This window comes from Xyrauchen texanus, chromosome 33, assembly GCF_025860055.1.
Source record: "Xyrauchen texanus isolate HMW12.3.18 chromosome 33, RBS_HiC_50CHRs, whole genome shotgun sequence".
Lineage (NCBI taxonomy): Eukaryota > Metazoa > Chordata > Actinopteri > Cypriniformes > Catostomidae > Xyrauchen > Xyrauchen texanus.
In genome coordinates this window covers 38045712-38068350 of record NC_068308.1, presented here as the reverse complement: position 1 = coordinate 38068350, position 22639 = coordinate 38045712, and the positions used below count along the sequence as shown (strand labels likewise).

At 38.3% G+C, this 22639-nt stretch overlaps 1 protein-coding gene across 1 annotated transcript in view; it reads left to right on the top strand.

Moving 5' to 3' along the window:
- LOC127626551 (PH and SEC7 domain-containing protein 1-like) overlaps positions 1–22639 on the top strand; it is a 51011-nt gene that overhangs the window by 15433 nt on the left and 12939 nt on the right. Inside the window, exons 7-10 of the mRNA XM_052102427.1 lie at positions 661–776; positions 875–933; positions 5234–5323; positions 19762–19805. Of these exons, the coding sequence (XP_051958387.1) occupies positions 661–776; positions 875–933; positions 5234–5323; positions 19762–19805 (309 nt within the window). The remainder of the gene's footprint in view (positions 1–660; positions 777–874; positions 934–5233; positions 5324–19761; positions 19806–22639) is intronic.

Here is a 22639-nt window from a genome sequence, read left to right as displayed (position 1 = left end):
AGCAAAGGCTGAATATATTTTTTGGAATTGCGGTTGTAATAACAACGTATTAGATCATTTCTGTTTAAAACGATCCAAAAACACAAGTCTTCCCTAGTCTTACATTAGAAAAGAGCACAAGCGGATAATGTGGCTTTTATAGAGAAATCATATTTATAAGTAAAATATCAGGTTTTATAAAAATGCAAAAGAGTGCCACCTGCTGGCCATAGGTTTAAACATTTCACAAGTGCACTTTAAAATGATAATGTGCATAAAAATGAAAATTCTCAACATTTACTCATACTTTCATGTTGTTCCAAACCCATATCACTTTCTCACTTTTGTGACCAAAAGAAGTGTTTAGCAAAAGTTTACACAGCTCAGAATCGTAACATAGGGCTGTAAATGTCCCAAAAGTTCTATTAAAGTAGTTATTCGGTAAGTAACAACTTAAATTTGAGGTCTGTTCCTCACACAATGCTACCGTGGCTTCATGTCATATGGAATACTTTAATCCCTTAAAAATAGACATCAGATCATAATTTGCTCCTGCAGCGTATTGAGCTCATGTAATAGACTATGCATTACCTCATGGTTGAAGTCACATGTTTATTTCTCCGATTTATAGATTGTGTGTATCTCTGCGTGTTTGTTTACCATTGCTTGTGTTTATTTCAGGGCATTCCTAATTGAATTCGCTCTGACGGGCGAGACTCAGGAACGAGAGCGAATCTTAGCACACTTCTCCCGTCGATTCCTGCAGTGCAACGCCGCGTCTCTCAAGCTATCTGAAGGTGAAACATTGTGTGTTTGTGTGTTACACACAATGAAAGCATCATGTGTATCATGGTTGTATATGTGTGCACATTGATTTGTGTATTACTCTTCACAGACAGTGTCCATACATTGACCTGCGCCCTCATGTTGCTCAACACAGACCTGCACGGCCATGTGAGTAAACGTATGGATGAACAAAATCAATTCAAAGCAAGTCAAATCAGTTGGGGGATTTGATTTGAGATTGATCCAGAGAACATCTGACGACTGTTAAAGGGATAGTTCACCCAAAAATGAAAATTCAGTCATTGTTTACTCACTTCTGTGTTGTTATAACCCCATATGACTGTTTCTTTTTCTTAACACAAAGGGAGAAATTGTGAAGAAAACCAAATGTGATGTCACACAATGGCGGGTTATGGTGACCACCTCTTTGAGCTTTAAAAGGACACTAAAGTATATTTCAGATGTCTAATAATTTATTCCATGTGACTCATGATTGTTATGAAAGTATACGGTAATGTTTGGTGAGAAACAAACGGAAATCGAATGTATTATGTAGTGAAAATGTTCACTGACCGTTGATCTCCTGTGTGGTCATGATAGGGCACGAGAGCAACCGTTCACACAATGCCCTCGCAACAATGGGGAATTCAAGAGAAAACTGTTTTGTTTGTCTAAAAACAGGTCCTGCACACAAAACAGAGAACAGAACTCACTAAACATGTCGGAAGAGTTTGTAGTCGAACAATTGATGCATTTCTATGCCCAGCCTTATTTTTTTGAATGGAGTACATGGAAATCAAACAGAAACTTAGAGGAGATTACAGGTAGCCACAGTCTCACCGTGTCCTAACCTGACGGCAAACAACACGTGATAAAAGGTATATTTTCGATGGTAATCAGAATATTTGTCCTAACCAGCTCTAACAAGTGACGGTATATTCTATCGATCACTTGTTTTCTATTTTCGGCATTGCACGGGTAACTGTATCCGCTGTAAACTGGCACTGGTCCAAAAAAAACTATCTTGATGTTCTGTTGTCATATTCGCTATGGAAGACCTGTTTTTAGATAAACAAAGGAGTTTTCACATGAACGTCAGTGAACATTTTCACTAAATAATACATTCGATTTCGGTTTGTTTCACATCAAACATCATCATATGCTTTCATAACAATCACGAGTCTCGTGGAATATTTTATTAGACTTCTGAAGCCTTGAAGAGGTGGTGACCTTAAACTGCATTTGTATGACATCACAGAGCACACAGTTGTTTCACAATACATCCCTTTGTGTTAAGAAAAAGAAAGAAAGTCATATGGGGTTATAACAACACAGGGGTGAGTAAACAACCTTATTGTTGGGCATTTCATCAGCTTTGGGCAATTTTATGTCCCAGGTTGATTAAATCAAAGAGATTCTCTTCTCTCTCTCTCTCTCTCTCTCTCTCTCTCTCTCTCTCTCTCTCTCTCTCTCTCTCTCTTTTAAGTTGGTGTACTTGTTAACCAAGTGGACAAAAGTGTGAGAGAAGAGCATACTTCGAATAGAGCAGAATATTTTATTGGGCATCATTTCCAAATTAAACAAAAGTGTGAAAATATTATTTAATTGTGTGTATTTAGGATGCATAAAATGGAAGCTATCAAATTAGCTTAGCAAGACAAAAAAGCTGTTATACATCGAGATCACAGTATATAAAATGCAATATAGAGAATGCATAATATAGACCGTTTTAATTGGTGTCTGTCTACTGCAGTAATTAAACTCCTTTAACCATGTAATAAATGGATAGATGTTTGTGCTGGTGCTGTCTGTCGGCACCCAGGGCTGGACTGGTAATCTGGCATACCGGGCATTTTCCCAGTGGGCCGGCGCACTTTTTGGCCGTTTGGGGGTGGGGGGGGTTCGCTGTTCTTTTCTGCATACCATTTTGTGGTCCATTCTGCATAACGCAGCGGCTCATTGTTGCTTATCGCATCCCATTCTACACGTTTCGCTCGGTTCTCCCGATGGCCATTCCACCCCCAAACGGCCAAAAAGTCAGTTGCCATGTAAAATCCCAGGCCGATTACTCTTCCCAGTGAAGCCCTGTCTGCACCAATTTCCGCCTCCTAAAGATCTTTTATGTTGCTCCTGTGCTTTTGTTGAAGAGTTTAGGACCATCAGCTAACACATAACGCCTGTTGTAGGCCGGGCTCACTGTCGCCATGGTAACAGGTTTAAGGTGCTGATGAGAACTGTGAGATTTCTGCTTTCTACTGATGAAACTGCTCAACTGTCCACATTATCAGATTATTATGTCTCTTTCTGCAGCTCTAGACATATATTTACAGCCTCTCTCTGTCTCTCTCTCTCTCTCACACACACACACACACACACACACACACACTCACACAGACTTTAAATGTAGGACATGCCATGGTAAGTATTCAGTGATGCAGAGTGCTCAGAATTGGCCTGTTAAAATAGACGACTGCTAAAAGAATGATGTCACAGTTAAAAATGACAGGTATACTTTAATTTAGGGCTTATATATATATATATATATATATATATATATATATATATATCAGTATATATATACAGTATATATACATATATATATGAAGGTAAATCTCATAAAACATGTTCTAGTCATATTTCACCCCGAAATCAAAATAAAACAAAAAATACATTAGATTTTGCTTTAAAAGAATTTCATTGTGACATTACTTGCGTGACAATTTAGCATTTTTATCATTAAAATCCCATCACTGAAATGAAAATGCATTCTCATTACTGTATATGAAATTTAATTTGATCACATGTTAATTTTTCTGATACAGTAAAAAGAAAGTCAACTTTTCTGGACACAATGTTGTTCTACATATTTATCTCATAAAATAGCCAGTTTGGAAATATGTCACAGTAGGGGTCGTTCACACCAAATGTGCTTCTGCATTTGTCTGCGCTGTTTTTCAGTAGTTTCTCTACGCAACAGACGCCTGCGTTCTGTGTATGCATTGCACTGAGTTTGATTTTAGCACAGGAATGTGTTCGGTTTGAACAGCCCCTCACAGATGCAAAATTGGTTGCGATTGGTGTTGCATGCTCACGGTGCAAAAAAAACCACTGTCCGCGTTGTTCGCTGTACTTTTCTGCATATCGCTGCACTGTTTTGTGGTCCGTGCTACATAACGAGGCGGCTCATTTTTGCTAATCACGGCCCATTCGGCACGTTTCGCGACCGGCCCGCTCGGTTCTCCCGATGGCCATTCCGCCCCTGATTGGCCCAAAAGTGCGTCAACCCCCCGGGAAAATGCCCGGTATGCCAGATTATCAGTCCAACCCTGAGCACTCGCATGATCTGAACAAAACATGTCATTTTAAATCTTAGAATCTGGACTTTACGATGCATATAGCTGATCCTACCAATTCTTAAATATAGTTTTTTTTAATTTGCTGACAAACAAGAACTGTTTAGTTCTCATTATTTGCAAATATGTTATCACAACATTTATATTCAGAGTTGGTGAAATCATAAAAAAACTAGCGAGTTTTAGTGCATGACTTTCCCACAGACACACACAAATGTAATAAACAGTCTTTTTGTCACTTTTTTCCTTCGTACCTCCATGAAACATACATACTGTATAACATAGACAATGATATATCATAGCATACAGTAGACTATCCTGATTCAGACGAGCCAAAAAACAACATATGATCAGTAGATCTTGAAATATTCCTTAACAAGTGTACATGGAAACATGATGCAAGGGCACTCAACTCTCTCTGTCGTGTGTGTGTTAGTGTGCGCTAGTGTGTGTGCGCTAGTGTGTGCGCTAGTGTGCGCGCTAGTGTGTGCGCGCTAGTGTGTGCGCGCTAGTGTGTGTGTCCGTTAGTGTGTGTGTCCATTAGTGTGTGTGTGTGTGTGTGTGTGTGTGTGTGTGTGTGTGTGTGTGTGTGTTAGTGTGTGTGTGTTAGTGTGTGTGTGTGTTAGTGTGTGTGTGTGTGTGTGTGTGTGGGCATGTTTATGTGGTTTTTAGGTTACAAACTAGTGTAATTACAAGGGTATTATGCTATAAATGTGGTTTATGAGGACATTTCTAGTGTCCCCATAATTTAAATAGCTTAAAAAACATATTAAACAATGTTTTATTGAAAATGTAAAAATGCCAAAGTTTTTTGTGAGGGTTCGGTTATAAAAGCGTCTGCCAAATGCATAAATGTAAATATAATCTATAGTTTGTACAGTATATAAATCATTATGTCTATGGAAAGTCCTCATAATGATGTGTGTGGGTGTGTGTGTGTGGGTGTGGGGGTGGGGGTGTGTGGGTTCAATATTTTGTTTTACCTGAACATAAGGGTTAAATCATAGAATTCTCTGTGTGATCAGATTTGTAAAGTAGTTTTCAGGGTTTTATTGGGCAGGTGAGGGCTGATTGTTCTCATTTATCAGGTCGGTTTTGGTCTCTTCTGTTGGCAGAACGTTGGCAAGCGGATGTCCTGCCCGCAGTTTATCGGGAACCTGGAAGGACTAAACAGCGGCCATGATTTTCCTAAAGAACTCCTCAAGGTAATGGTTATAGAATTCTACAGGGTTCCACAGACAACATGGAAATGTTACTAGATATTTTCAGGTCTGTAATGGAAATTGAATGTTATACCTTCTAAATAAAAAATAATCTAATTTTGCTCTTCTCTAAATATTTCATTTATAGAAACCGCTTTTCCTTTTTTATTGTATTTTTCATTGATTATTTTTACACTGTAAACACAGGTGCACTGTAATATTCGATGCTGTGTGTTTTATTTGAAGAAGTACACATGTGTCCTGTTGGGAGGCGATGACACTTCGGGAGGTCATTTATTGGTTCATATGATTCGATTAGCACTGTAATGTCATCGTTAGGAAACGGGGAATGTTTTGCTTCCATTCATGAACCCCGCGGACACATTCTGAAGCTTATCAGATGAGTTCTTCAACTAATACTAATGAGCTAACGAGGTTTAGATTCGTTTTGGGGCCGAGCGCCGCCTCTCTGTGTGTTATCTGCTGGAAGATGTTCTGAATCTGCGGTTGGACCCTTATGGTATCTCACCCCAGATTACAGTTTGATGTGAAAATATCATTACATTTAAACTGGCCATAATATGAAGTCCACTTATCATGCTATGCAAGGTTTCTTGAACCAAATAAATCCTTTTCATAATTGAGTTTGTAATTGCTATGTTATCTCTCTCTGCCCATTACTATTAAGCAGGCTATTTTTCGCTACTGTACCTTTAAGACCTCAAAGTAAACACTCTCTTTAGCGTGAGAAATAAGCAACGATGGCTATGTTTGGAATGGAATAGCATAATGCAGTGCACTACACAGTGTACCAGTATGTAAAACAATATACACTGTGCAGTGTTAAACATTTCCATGCATTGTGTTTTGTTGAATACTGCACATTTTGGCGAATATAGTTGGCCTATAAGGAACTCAGTGCATAAAATTTGCACACTATGCACCATATACCGACGCTTAACGTTGATTTATACTTCTGCATTTACATTTGCTTTTAGAGTTCTGTGAGTACAAAGCCAAAGCGCTCGTGTATTGAGAGAAAATGCCTTCATTTCTGAACTAATTATACATTTATAAATAATAAATGATTTTAGCATTAGAAAATGAGTTCATCAAAGTATGTGGACATGTTGAGATTTGTATATACATATTAAGAGAGAAAATAAATCATGCATATATACCTTATGCTTGCTCTTGAGCTGCTTAAATAATAATAATATATAACAATTTGTGAATGCGTTGAAAACTAAAATGAAACGTCAAATGAATGAAAGTACTTGCTAACTGAAAAAAGGATGTTGTTTTAAAGCGTAGATGCTTTATGCAATGCTATTAATCAATATGAACAACTCTTAATACGTGTTTTTATACACTGAAAAATGATATAAGCACTCCGTTTTTATAACTTGTGAAATATGGATTATATAATACATTTTATCTACTGTCAAACATGCAGTCAGAACATCATCGTAACGGATCGGAAAGGTCTCGAGTAGAGCACAAAAGCATATTGTTTCTCTCACAGACTACATTTGTATTAAGTTAAAACTATATTAAAAGTTTATATGTGTGTATAAGTTGTAAACAGGGGCCGGTTGCATAAACATTACTAAACTTAAGACTGAATCTAACAATTAGTTTGACTAGCTAAAGACGCCATAGAAAACCTGTTGCATTAAACAAGCTCACAGTTGTCTTTAGTAAGACAGTCTAATTTGCATTGCATTGTGGGAAAAATAAGACACTGAACAGCTTAAAAAAAAATGGCCGACAGTGGACGCTCAATACATTTTTTTATTCGCTGAGAATATTTGCTTATTAGAGGACTACAGTGCTTCAAAATGTATTTTAATGAACACATTTAGTGATTTAACCCAAATAATTAAAAACACAACATTTTGTTACCATTTTTGAAGTCAAAGTCTTCAACCAAGTCTCAACTCAAGCCGCTTTCAGCCCCCACTGGATCAGCTGACAGTTATTTTCAATGGCAAAATGGAATGTAAACAAAAGTTAGCCTGAGGTGTGCTGTCTTACATTTTGGTCTTTAATTAGACTGTGTGGCAGCGGGGGCGTGGTCAAGCGCCCGTCCGGGAGAGGAAAGCGGTAAGGGCGCTTACACCTGAGCTAAATTATGCCTAACACCTGTCTCTAATTCCAGTGAGCACGAGGAGAGCGGCATAAAAGCAGACACAGAGCCTCCAGTGAGAGAGAGAGAAAGCCAAAAAAAAGCAACCCAGTGTGCTGCATGTTGTGTTGTGTAAGAGAAATTAAAAAGCCTACCTTCAGTCCAACCCCGTTTCCTGTGTCCTCCTTGATCGCCCTTCCCGTAACTTTGTTACACTGGTGCCAAAACCCGGGAAAAATTACTCTCCAAGCATGGAGCAAAGTCGCCCCATAGAGTCCTCCCAGCTGGCGGAAGTCCTCCAGTCCCTCGTGACGTTACATCAAAGCCACCAGCAATCCCAGCTTGAGCTCCGCCAGGACCAAGATCGACGGTTTTTCGAGATCATGCGGGCTCAGGCAGAGGACCGGCTCGCCATCCGGAGCCTCCTCAGCCAGGAGACTGCGTTGGCTACAGCCGCGACCCCGGACACCCGCGCTACACTACCCCCGCCCACGTTACAGAAGATTGGGGCAGCAGATGATCCTGAGGCCTTCCTCGACTTGTTCGAGCGGACGGCAGAAATCTGGGGCTGGCCGCCCGAACAGTGGGCAGCCCGCCTAATTCCTCTCCCGGACGGGCGCTTGACCACGCCCCCGCTGCCACAGACTGATCTAAGTTTTTATGCAACTGACTGAAAAAATTAAGACCAACATTTTAGACGACTAACTAGTAAGACTAATCTAAAACAGTTTTATGCAACCGGCCCCAGATGTGTCTTTTATTGCTTGCAACTTTGACACATTCAAATGATATATAAAAGTACAGATGCTCCAGATTAAAACTAGCCCAAATACAGGTTGAAATGTTGCATATATCTTAAAATGATCTTGGAGGAAATGCAAATGCAAAGGCACATCAAATATCTTTTTAATCATACCTGTGGGATGGTCTTTGCACTTAAAAAGTGCACCAATCACACCGGTCGTAGTTACATTTGTGAAGAGGTGCTAGGTTAGTTTGGCTACTGTGTAGGTTCAACGCAGAAGTATAAATCAGCCTTTACTGTTTGTGGTTTAGCTGTTGGGTCCAATGTAGTTGGACAGACATTTTATTGCAATGTGACAAGAACCCTTTTATAAAGCAAGGAATTTTTTCCATGATAGACCTTATTCAGGGTAGATGCCATATTTATATTTTTTGCTTTTAAAAACAAGACCGTAAGAGATTCAGTTCATTCATCAAATGCCAGAACCCTCCAGAAAACATTGGTTGGGATAATTAGACATAAATTATGATCTAGAACATTTAGATAGTAGCCTATAATCCATTAAACAGACTGTACTTCTGTCTCTCACTGCCTCATTTATAATCGTGTTTACCCTGATTAAGGTTTTAGAGTATTAACTCTTTGAGGAGTGATGGACGAGTGTGGTTTGAGTCTGATATTAGTCTTTGCTCTTACTGTTCAACACACGTGCAATCCTTTAAGTCTTTATACGGCTCAAAATGACCTCTCCTTTTCTCTCTGTTACTTTACTTTCCCTCGGGCGATCTTTTTCTCTGTCCATCGCAACATCAGTTTTTGCATTATTCCTCCTACTCGTTCTCTCGCTCTCAACAGCTGAGCAGGTCAGCTTACATAAGCACATTTCACTCGCACATTGTCATAAAAACCAAAGCTGTTATCGTGAGGTGTTAATTATTCAGAAAGGGTGAATTGGGAGACTAGAAATGTTTCATTATAAACTGATATTTCCTTATTTATTTTAACATAATTTTTTTTTAGCGTTTAACTTTATTCAAACCTCTGACGCATGAATTATACAGTCACAAAGGGGAAAAAAAATCTTTATTTTTATTACAAAACTAGAAAATAATAATTATATTTATTGTGTTTTTGGAGTAACACGGTATTTTTCCATTGCAATAAAAGACAGCAGTAAATATTCCATAGGAGTGGTGGCGGCGTAGTGGGCTAAAGCACATAACTGGTAATCAGAAGGTTGCTGGTTCGATCCCCACAGTCACCACCATTGTGTCCTTGAGCAAGGCACTTTAACTCCAGGTTGCTCCGGGGGGATTGTCCCTATTATAAGAGCACTGTAAGTCGCTTTGGATAAAATACCCATTCCTGAAATCAAAATTGGAATTTGAACAAGTAAAAGAAATTCTCTAGTATGTAGGATTACACAATGATTTGTCATTCACTCCTGTTCAATGCACAATTACAGATATTTAGGGTGCGAGCACCGATGGTGCGAGGACCCTGTTGTTGTTCTAGGCATTTATTATTATTATTTAAAAAAAATTCCCCCAAATGAATCACATTTCCGAGGGCCTAAACATACTCAAACTCATGAAACTTTGAACACGCATCAGAAGTGGCGAAAATTTACTTCTGATATGAGTTTCAGCATTTGGTTGGCAAAGTGGCTCAATAGCGCCACCTACAATCAACGCTACGTTTTACCTACACGTACGAATATCGGTACACGTGTGTACCATGCCAATACCTAGAAAAAACTCTCTTGGACCCATGCCCTAAACTCAACAGGAAGTCAGTCATTTAGATTTTCCTCTTAAATTTTTGCTCCGTTTTTGCCATTTCCAGGCCTCGCACTTTAACGAACTCCTAGAGATGAACTCCTAGAGATGAAAAGATTAACATCATATTGGGTCAGTCTAATCTAAAGGCCTTGGCGTTGCTAAATCGCAAAGCTTTTGAGTTTTCTTTGAACGGCGTGTCCGTGGCGTCCAGACCAATTTGATGTTTCGCCATGAAACAGGAAGTTGTTGTAACTCAAGCATAAAATATCCAATCCTCTTCCAACTTCACATGTTTTATAAGAGTCCTGCCCTGAACACTTCTATAAGCCAAAATTCAGTTGTAGTCATAGTGCCACCTACTGGTAACAGAAAAATACATGTTTTATGCTGTGATGCACTCTCAACAACATTTAAGTGCTAAAAAAATGCTAATAAAATTGGAGTGATATTCTCCTGGCACAGCAGCCCCAAAGTGCACCAGGCATTCCTGATATCAACCATTAAATTACAACTACTAAAAATGCTCATTTATTGTTTTTTGGGATTTGTTTTTTTACTGGTGCCAATGATGAGTTCATACATACATATATATATATATATATAAAATCACATGAATATATTGGGGCTGTCGATTTAATGCGTGTAACTCAGTGTGATAATTTATATTAAAAATGACACATTAAATTACATCGCAATTTATCATGTCCCTGTACCGTAATCAGGAATATTTCTTCCATATGAGCAATTCAAGCTTGCAGTACCACCTGTTTTCTCAAGGGGGCTGGAAGCGAAACTCGCTCTATTGACTGGTTTCAGTGACATCACATGAATCATGTCAATAGGCAACACAGCTGATGCAGACAAAGAACAAACAACACTTACCGAGAGCAGACAGCACAACATGAGGACGCGTTCTTGCATTCAGACAGCTTGATGGATCTGAAATCTGAAGGCACGGATTTCAAGACGTGTTTTTCTAACTTTCAAACGTAGTTTAAATATTAAATACTAAATATTTTTAAGACACAACTCAACCAAAACGCTCAAAGCGTCTGTCTGACGCAGGTGTACATTGACGTGTCCAGACAAGCACTTTTAATAAATCTCGAACTGGTTGACGAATTCAGTTGCAAAATGGATTGATGTGAACTGTAGGCCAGTGAAAGGCTTATGTGCAATAATATGGCAGTAAACAAGGTCACTGTATCAAGTTAAATATAGTTTAATACTCAATCTTTAAACACATCTTGAGATCCCTTAAAGTTCAGATTTGCGCTCCTTCGAGTGTTTTGAACACAAGAATGTAACACATGTTTGTGTTTTTCCTGCTGAAGGTTGTTTTCTTCACTGTATAAACTGCACGTTGCTCATACAGCTGAAGTTTCACTTACTGCCCCCTGGAGTAAACAGGTGGTACTAGAAGCTTGCATTCCTCAAGAATCTTACTTATTATGGTGCGATTAATTGCGTTAATTTGTTTAAACGCGTTATTTTTAGTCAAATTAATCGCACTGAATTAACACATTAAATTGACAGCCCTAATATCATTTTTAAATATTTAAAGATAACTATGTATAATTATACATTGATATAAATATGTATAATCATCATATATTGAATTATTGTTACATGAGGAGCTTTATCAGCAAATATTTGTATATGCGATTAATCGCGATTAATTAATCGGGACACCATTGTAATTAATTCAATTAAAAATGTTAATCGATTAACAGCCCTTATATATATATTTAATTTTGTATTTATTTATTAACCTTTTTGTATTGTCTTTTTTAATGCTTGTGTGCCAAAATAATATAATGCATTTTAATTATCTGTATTATTTTTTATTTGATATATGTATATATATATATATATATATATATATATATATATATATATATATCATAATTGTAACTAGTAAGAAAGTATTTTAAGATATCTTTAATTGTGTGTTTATTTATTGATATCTGAAATGCCAAATTTTACACTCTGACAAAAAGTGGCATTTTTACTAATAGCAATTCTGTTGCTGATATCAAGAATTAGCATTTTTACTATTGAAAATTGAATGACAGATATCTATTATTTATACTGATATTAAATGTTGAAAGGGCTTGTGATAGTGTGTATTTATTTGTATTTTTATTCCTTCACATCTGTAGTGGAATATGAGGATAAATGCAAAGATTTGCTATCTGTTGTGTACGGAGGGAAGTGGTAAAGGCACATAGATTTGTGACGGTCTCACATGTGTTTGGTTTCTGGGGTTCTGAAGAGTGCTTGAAGTGCGTCGTTGTCATGGAGACGCAGGGGCGGGGACCGAGGCTGTGGCACTGATTGGGTTGTCATGGGTTTGACGGGCGACCCAGTTTGATGCGAGTCTGTGTAGATAACGACAGACGGAGTGAGGAAATAATTGGCTGTGTGCTGCTGAACACATTAACCAAAGTGAGACTGAGCTAATCATTTTGTGTTCTGCACCGACGAGCCCAAACCAGACAAACGTGCAAGTGATGTTCATTTAACCGTGTGTAGCCTTAACGTCACACATCATAGTAGTGACAGTCTGATACATCAACCAGGACAATTAATTGACGGATATTTGATGTTATTGGCAATAACTGTGCCCGCTTGGCCGATTAACAGATGTGTTATTTAACCCTAATGTGTCTGTTCCAAAGAACAGCGACACCGTTTTGTCAATGGAAAATTAGTGTTTGTCTTTCAACTTGGCCAACCATCAACTTACATTTATATATTCAGATTTATAACTATAATCAGATCTGCAAGTGTATATATTAGAATTTATAACTATATATTTATATTCACAACATACTCATGTCTATGCTCTCTATTGGTTCAGATTTTTAACGCCAAGTAATTAAATTTTAAGTGTCAAGGTTTTTGGGAAATGTGATGTGTGTAGGGAATAACATGTGTAAGTATTATTCATTTAATTATCACTATTAGCATTAATTATACAAATGACAAAAACTGCAGTCAAATAAATCTCATGAAACCTGTCCGGGTCATATTTCACCCCAAAATGAAAAGTACGAAATTAGAAAATGTGAAGACTATTTTAGAACCATTATCTATATTTTCATCATATTCAAGCACATTTTCCATTCAAATGCATCTTATTTATATTTTAGAGTATTTATACATAATGGTAGAATTTGTTGAGTCTTTTAATTTTTAGAGTTACTGAATTCAAAAGACATTGAAACCAGCATACTTTGGCTTCTGAGATATCGGTGTGATATCCATTGATGGTGCGTGATTGATTGAATTAAGATTGAAATCGCAATATGGCCTTGTGTGATGACCTAATCAGCACTTCAGTCTGCTCTGTGTGAGCAAGCGGCGCCCTCTAGCGGTCTGGATGGCATTATCCATTGTACTGTTTTACAGAGTTTAAAGGGTGTTTTGCTCCTTTGGTTAAAACTTGTATTTTTCCATGAAGTGGATGACAAAACTGTGGAATTGCCATACATATGCATAGTATTAACTTGTAATGTTCAATCATATACAGTAGCCTTTAGAATCCTTGTAAGTACGGCCGCCTCCCACACGAGATGCCGGTTCGAATTCTGTTCACAGGGGGTTGAGCATGACCGGTTGCAGTGGTGCCGTGACCCGGATGGTAGTGAGGTTTAGAGGGGTGAGTATAACGGCTGGTATGTGATAGCTGTGCGACAGGACTCGACTGATAATCTGGCATACCGGGCATTTTCCTGGTGGGCCGACGCACTTTGGGGCTGATCAGGGGCAGACTGGCCATCGGGAGAAACGAGCGGGCCGGTGGGTCAGCCACGAAATGTGCCAAATGGGCCGCGATAAGCTAAAATGAGCCGCCGCGTTATGCAGAAAAGGACAGCGAACACGGGGCACCAAACCACACCCCCCAAGTTTTGAGCCAGTTGCTATGTAAAATCCCAGGCCGATTTCTCTTCCCAATCCAGCCCTGCTGTGCGGTATGTGTAAACCTCAATCCCTCGGGCACAAGAGGCTAACTAGTAACTGATGCTAGAGGCTGTAGCCTTTAGCTCCTTGTTAGCCCACCCATCTCCCATGCCGGAGATGCCGGTTCGGAGCATGTCGAGCTGGACCAGTTACAATATTAATCATCATGTTATCATATTTTGTTATTTTACTTAATTATGAATCTTCTATTTATCTTTCATTGTGGCTCTCCTAAAAATTTTGAACTGTCGTGTGTTCAACAGATCCAATCCATAGCTTGACAGACATTTATTCCATAAGGTTGATTAAGGTTGATAGTGACAAATATTTTCAACTAGATCCTTTTTTATTTTAAAACTAGCAGAATTCATGATTACAGTGAGACACTTACAATGGAAGTGAATGTGGTCTGTCCACTTAACAATTAAAATATTCACGGTTTCAAAAGCATATCCACAAAATGTAAACATTATACATGTTAGCATGATTTTAGTGTGATAAAATCAGGGATTTATCGGTGTTACTACATTTACCAGATTACAGTGACAACAAAGTTGTAATATTGGATTTAGCTTTCCATTAAAAAGGTTAGTAAGCAATTATTTTCACACTAAAATGTTGTTAACACGTGTAATGTTTACATCATGTGGCTATACTGTTGAAACAGTGTGTATTTTAGGGTTTATGGATTGGCCCCATTCACTTCCATTGTAAGTGTGTTCCTGTAACCCAGAATTTTTCTTCCATCTTTTTTTATTTTTTTTAATAAACAAGGGATAGTCAATTTATTTAGTTATTTATTTATTTGTGGAAATCAACATTATGCCACAAATGCTGTCGGTTGAGCTGAACTAGAACTTAATTTGAAACCTAATATTAGCCCTAGTTTTTATTATATACCCAATATATCCCATTTTTTTATTTTGGTGTGAATTGTGACCTGGAAATATTTTCAAAATATTCACCCATATATGTCTCATCTCATTCCCATCACCAGCTCATTTATTTTTACAGACTGTTCAGCAGTTACACTTCTAGTTTTATGATGTGTTTTATGCACATCTACCTCCTGTAGTTCCATCTTTCTGTGTTCCACCTCTAAGAAACAAGTGCTGAATGTTAATCAGCATTCAAAGTAAGAGAGAGCGAGAGTTAGAGCGAAAGAGAGAGAGAGAGAGAGAGAGAGAGTGTGAGAGCTGGATTGCTGTGATTGGCTGCCTGGAACCTGAGAGAGATAGAAGGGGGGAGGAGAGAGCTTGCATCCTCCGTTGGGTCTCAGAGATTCAGACACTTTCATCTGCGAAGGCTGAGAGATAAAACCAAAGCCCGACAGCAAAGACGACACAAGCGAAACAAAGCGGTGATCATCTTCAAATCGTGCGTGGACGCGTACATGTGACTCTGCTGCAAACTAAGAGGACTTGGATAAGAGACTTTAAAAAGCAGTCCAAAAAAATCAGTCGGATATTTCAGGACCCATGGATTCTGGATGGATAAATGGGATGCAAAAAGGAGAGACGTGCTTTTAAAAATGGAGTTTGTTCTCTCTCTTGGTTGGCAAAGCACAATACCAATCTAAAAAGCTCAGAATCCATCTTTGTCTAAGAAGCAACAGGCACACAGATTTATCTGAAGTCTGTCCATCTTCATTTTTTGTTGTTTTTTGTTGGTCCTGGTTCAATTGGGATCTTCATTTAGAGCTTGTGGAGCCGTGGAGACTCCTGTATGTCATTAGAAAGACTAGCAAGCTGATCATCCCTGCTTACTGCCAGGGGGTGTTTTGTGAGGGCGTGAGAGTGTGTGTTTCATGTTTTCTCTGTCTCCGTTTGCCTCATCCCATCTGTCGGTTCCTGGCTGTTCTTTCACACTTTTGAAAGCGTTACTGGCCATCTGTGGCATCGCTCAGTGTGTGTTTACGCGTCTGGCCGCTTGCTGGTTACGCATGGGTTTGTAGCTTGTAGAAGTTGGCCCGATGTTGTTTGGCTGGTGTGAGCGATTCCTACATGTGTTCAGAGCTCTCTAAGATCACCGTAGCACTTACGTTCATGCATTTGGCTGGTACCATTATCCAAAGGGACTTTGAGTGCATTCAGAGTATATATTTTGTCATTATACTTCAATCAAAACTACTAGTTGAGTTATAGGAACTCTATAATCATCGTTTTACTCAAACACACTATTCATTTGATTCTCTGGCATCACTGGGTTTATTTTCATGTTCTCCCAAGCAGGATCTCGCAGACGGACGTGTAAATATAACGACCGTAAGCCAAAGTTGTAACTCAATTGTGGTTATTAGCTTGTGAATGTCAGATAGATGGTCAACGACTTCCTGTTGTGTTGGCAAATTATTGCAGAATATGTGTCATACTGCTTTCGTAACTCATCATCATCATGGTTGAAATAGATATTTAGATATTATTACAAGTCTCAATTACCACGTCTGGTTGAACATTTTAGTTGAAGTACAAGATCAGCGAGAGGACTTTTGGACCAGAAAAATAGACCTTAATGCTTATTATCTAAGTGGTGGATTGCATCATATTCCTCCATTCGGAAGCTGGATTTTGCTGGACAGTCAACAGGTCTTTGGATTTACCTCATCCCATTGTAGAGGAAGACGGATTGAGTTTTTACAGATCTGTATCTCACTTTGAACTCCTCCTTGAGATATTTTCTTGCATTTTTATTGAACTTTTTACGAGAAAGATTGGATAGAACTCATTTCACGTAAAGATAAAGCTAAAACTCACCCAAAACCTTGGCCGAAACTCACCGAACTGGAGTCAATCCTTTCTCGTTGTGCACTACGGTCTGTTTCCGGTGTCAAATATGATTGGAGTGAACAGTTTACACTCCGCTGGGCGGTTACGCTCACGCTCTCTCTGCTCTGTCCGTTACGGTCGAGATTTCCGCATGATGGATCCGTTCCGTTACCCACGAACGCCGCGATCCCGATCTCTTAAACCGCTGGCGTTCCCCGACTTCCTAGGGAAAACTCAAGATGGACAGAACCATCCACAAGCTCGCAAGAGAAAGAGGGTATGCTGTTTCGCACCACTCATCTGTTCACCTGTCTTGCCCCACTCACCATGTCATCGGTGCATGTCAGCTGACCTAGTGGCGAAATAAATTGCATGCATGGACCGTGCAAACGTTTCTCTCCAACTGGCGAAGTTTTCTGTCTTGTGTTGACATGTTTTCTTTTGAAACAGGAAGTTAGGTGGGACATGTCGAAGGGCCTTTTTATATATATATTTATAGTAAGAAGGTTGCATTAGTAAAAATCCCATTCGTTTTCTCCATTGTCTAAAATTATTTTTATCGATAACTTCTAAACCTTTCAAGACAGACCTACCGTGAGTTTCAAGGTTGTTAATCAATGGTATATGCCTCTGTTGAAGCCATCAGTCTGTGTTATTTCAACGTGTTTAATAGAGGGATTCATGGTGAAGAACTTACACTACAGATCCACCAATCAGAGAATCGCGTCAAACATATGCAGCAAAAGAGCTCTGCAGAGACTGCCCAATTCTATGACGCACTGCGAATGGCACAATCGAGTCGTTCTCCCTACACTCAAACTATATTTGAATATATCAAAATATTTTTTTATTAAATTAAAATATATTGTTTCACTTAGTGGCCAACCGATATGGGTTTTTCAATGGCCGAAATTGTCCAGTGGCCGATGTAAATGCCAATATGCATAATGCAATTTAACAGCAAAATTTCTAAAGTGAAACAAACACTTATTTTCTTCATTATTTACTCAAATTTGCATGAACTTGAAAATACATTTTGGTTAATGAATTTTGGTTAATTTTGAGACTTGACACATGGGAATGTTCACACTTCTGTTAATCGGTCAAGCGAATACGGTTATCGGCCGATGCCAATAATGGCAAAATGCCCAAATATTGGCCTGGCCGATACGTTGGTCCATCACTAGTTTCTAGGACTGCACGATTTGTACAGAAAGTCATATTGCGATTGTTTTGAAAAATATTGCGATTTTGAAATGCGATTTATTTTTATGTTTTTCACATTTTCACATTTTATTTTTTTTCTCAATTCATCCACCAAAATATATATATAATATATCTTCATATTCAAAACTTCATTTTCAAATTGTACTCATCCACCATCTATCTGTTTTTGTCCATTTTGTGATCGGATCTCAGCCATCATCATTCGTTTTTAAAACCCAGTCAACTTGAATATTAGGGATGCTCCAAGCAGGATTTTAACATCCAATCTCCAATTTTCTTTTCATCTAATCGTCCGATTCTGGTCATTTAACTTTTCTAGCAGCAGCTCTGTCAAAACTGGTTATATGTAAGCTTTCTGCTCATTGATTTATTCTTGTATTATTATTATTATGATACCTGTGCCTGGCGGAGACTGAGATGCTGCTACCAAACATGATTATAAAACCACTTCACACAGGATGCGGCAGTTTAGTGTCAATAAAGCACTTGGCGCATGTAAGCAAATCTGTGTCCGATTTTCAAAATGCTTTTTTGCTTCAAATCAAAGTTTGTAATGATGTGACGTATCGCAGCTGGTGTGTTTGGTTCATGGATTTAGAACTCTTTTATGGAGCATTTTATGAAATCCCTATGGAGAAAATGAATGGGGAAAAAACCTCGGAACTAAGAGTTCTTTAAATGTAACATTTTAAATGTCTATTCCTGCTAAAAGTTTATTTTGTCAACTTTTATGATTACTCTAGCATACAGTTAAATATAGGCATGGACTTAAAACCACAAAACGCACGTTTTGGTTTCATGGGGTCTTTAGGAAGACTTACAATATCCTCTCTTGATACTGTGTGTTTATGAATGATAAAGGGAGCAAGTCAACAGAGGGTCCGTTATATCTCTTGCAGAACTTGTGTTCCTCCATATGTGTTTATTTATCATGCATTGGGAGAGACGTTTGTTTTGTTGAAAGAGTACAGATGCTCTCTGAATTCTAATATATGTTTAGATTATTAGGTTTTAATGCTGAGGCGTCATTTTTGGCATTTCTACATGAACGGACATGCAGAAGTAATCATGCATATTAGAGACGCTAACACACTCAAACTCCAGGCCATGTGAAAGTATATCTAACTGTTGTTTCCGACCCCTATCAACACCTGTCAATCATGCACATGCTGTCTCTGAATATAATGGCTGTATTTCATTCAATAGGTCAGTCAGCATTGTAAACTGATCTGCTACATTAGCACAGCATGCGTCTGCGACGCTGAAGGTTTACAGCTGTAGTACTCACAGCCACGTCGTTTACGGTGATGATGTGCCAATTACGTGCTAATGTGCAGCGGGATGCCAGACAAACAAGAGCTAACAGCCTTCTGTAAATGTTTTCTTTTATTAAGCCGTTTTCTTATTCAAAAGAAAATCATAAAATAAAATAAATGCAATATGTTTTTTGCACTTATGTCACCTTTACAGAAAGTCAGCTTTACAGAAAATCATGCATAAATAAAATAATTACTAAAAAATAAGTAAAAAGATCAAGTATAGAATATAAAACTAGAATAAAATAGTTTTAGCATTGTCGTATTGCATTTTACACATACTCCCAAAATGGCATTTGTTAGTGAAAATATGGTGACTCTGATCGAATGGGATGTTTATGTTGGGGTTTGTGTCATTAGTCAGTCGGGTACTGATTAGGATGACAGTAACAGCAGACGATATATGATGCAACCTGAACGGCATCACCCTCTCACACCAAACACACACACACACACACACACACACAGCCTACGGATGTGTGTAACTGACTGTATGCTCTTTCTTTTTTACAGGCGCTGTACAACTCTATAAAAAATGAAAAGCTGCAATGGACAATGTAAGTGTGTTTTTAACCTCATCAATGATTTTGGAGCAAAACTACAGGTCAATAGAATTACCTTTGAAAGGTGGCAGCATCACTGTGTTTAATTTAACCCAACATCAGTAGGCTTATTAGTAAAATCAGTTGACTTCAGCACCTCTTGTTGCATTATATGCCAATGGCGTGAGTCCAAATATGGAAAAAAAATTATAATAATTTTTCTCCAAAATCATGGATTACTCCGTAACTATAGATCTGTTTGCCATTTAATATTTTGTCTTTCATCAATATTTATGTTTATCTTTCTTCAGAACAAGTATAAACTAAATCATACATTTCAGCTGGGGAATTTTCTGAAATTTGGTCGATCTGATGTGGAATAACTCCATAAAAGATGAATGGAAACCAATCGACGTCTATTCAAATCTTGGACTAATGTCATTTTTCTGATATCCCTTACGACAAAGAAAAAAGACTAAAGTTTAATACTTGCCGTTAAGGGCGTTTGTTCAAATCTCTAATCTAAGTATGAGCACTGTTGATGCCTGATATCTGTAGCAGCTATGATATTTTGTCTATTTTGAGTGATGTCATAACTCAAAAAAACCAAAACGCCAAACCGTCCCAAACAGTGGCATCTAGTAGGAAGTCTATGGATTTCGTTGTTTTGAACTGCGTATGTGTGCAGTGTTTTCTTGAAACAATAGTGCGTCACAAATGGCTTTTCTCTCTCTACATTCACACCCGCCAATTAAAGACCCTGGCTTTCCGAGCACCGTTGCTATGGTGACGGCTCCATGGATACCGCTGCATAGTTACCGCTCGTCTCCGTTCTGCCAATATAAATTCACCCCCTCTCTCTCGCACACACAGCTAACCTACAACACTCACATATGAGTCCACGCACACACCAGAATGCTCTGTAAAGGGTCACGTTTGCATCTCGAGTAAAGGTGAACTTACAGACTCCTACTGCAGATCCTAAAATAGACGCATGTGTCCCTCGTGATCGAAAAAGGAGTGAAATGCAAGTCCACTCGCCTTCTAACAAAGTAATAGTTCATCTAAAATTCTGTCATCTTTGACTCGCCCTCTTCTTGTTCCAAAACTGTGTGACGTACTTTATTCTGTGAAACACAGAAGGATGTTGGGCAGAATGTACAAGCTTCTGTTTGCATGCATACAGTGACTAGGGGCTATCAAGCTCCTCAAAATGGTCAAATAAGCACCATAAAGGTACCAGAAGTTACCTGCATGACTTTGCATTTAAAGTGCATTCAACCTGGTGCCAGAGAATCACGTCATTTTTTGTTAAATTATCTTTACGTGAGTTGTTGGACCTATCGTGGCAGTTTACCGATGATATGAATACTAGAGGCACAACAAAAATGACTTATTCACTTTCACATAGATTACAAGTAAACAGGCAGATTATCAGCTCATAAATACTTACTTTTCACTCTTTCCTGTCTCAATGCTATCTTATGACGTCTAAAAACATTTACTGTTGCGCATGATCTAATTTATCGTTTGCATTACATAATCCACTGCATTTAAATGTCATTCAAGCGTGATCAAATTGTGCAGTTAGGTTGATTTAAAACTGGATAGAGCATTAACCTTAACCTCATCTGTTTGGGAGAAATGTAACTCACTTTTAGTGCCACACAGTGGACATTTCACCTCTGAACTGCCTCGATATGTGTAATGAACCATGTCAAGTCACTTTGCAAAATGTTATCAGGCTTGTGTGAATAAGTTCTGTGCATTATATCTCACGTCTTCTGAAGCCATATGATAGTTTGGTGAAGAACAGACCAAAATTAAGATATTAATTCACTGATAGTTATTCTCCCCATTACTGAGCACGCTTGCATGCACTTTATTACACCGATTCTGTTTAATAAGCCGACAACATGTGTGGTCATGTAGATGCATTGAACGGCTTTCCTTTATCGGTGGGAGGTCATAAACGACTTTAGAATAAACTAAAGATTTTTGACCATTACCACAATTTTAAGTTGCATACCTTGACCATCTGACTCCTCATTCTCCAGCTTATTACGTGACTACTTGAAAAATAAATGGACATTAATTATTGATTTGCAACGAAAATGTTATTATGTAAGAAGAAAGTCTCCAGAAACAGCTGAATTCCACCTTCGGTTTGCGTTGGAGATTTGTTGGTGGTTATATTGCAAAAATGACCACCTGACTGCTCATTATCCAGCTTATTACGCAACTACTTGCCAAATAAATGGACACGAAATATTGATTTGCATTTAAATCGTTATTATGTGAGAAGGAAGAGAGTGCAGAGTCTCCAGAAACAGCTGAAATCCACCTTCGGTTTGCATTGGAGTTTTGTTGGTGGTTATATTGCAAAAATGACTATCCCACTGCTCATTATCCAGCTTATTACACGATTACTTGCTAAATAAATAAATAGACTCTAATTTTTTATTTGTGTTGAAATTATTGAATTAGCTTGCTTGTAGAAATTGCAGAGTCATACCAGGGAGCTGTTATAAAATGTACATAAATATAGCCGTTTATTGAATATTGTTATATTGGTGATTTAGATAAAAAAATTATTTAAAAAAAAACACAATTTTAAGAGTTCCCTGCAGCTTTAAAAAAAAATAAAAAAATTTAATCCAGCCTAAGCTGGCTCGCTGGTCTTAGCTGGTTCAAGATGCTCACCAAGCCTGTCCAAGTTGGTGTTCAGCTGTTTTAGCCAAATTGACAAGCTAGACTCTTAACATGACCATGTGGAAAGTGCTCTAAGCCCTCTCAACCAGCTATTGACCGGGCTGACCTGGCCCGCGAGACCAGCTAAAACCAGAAAA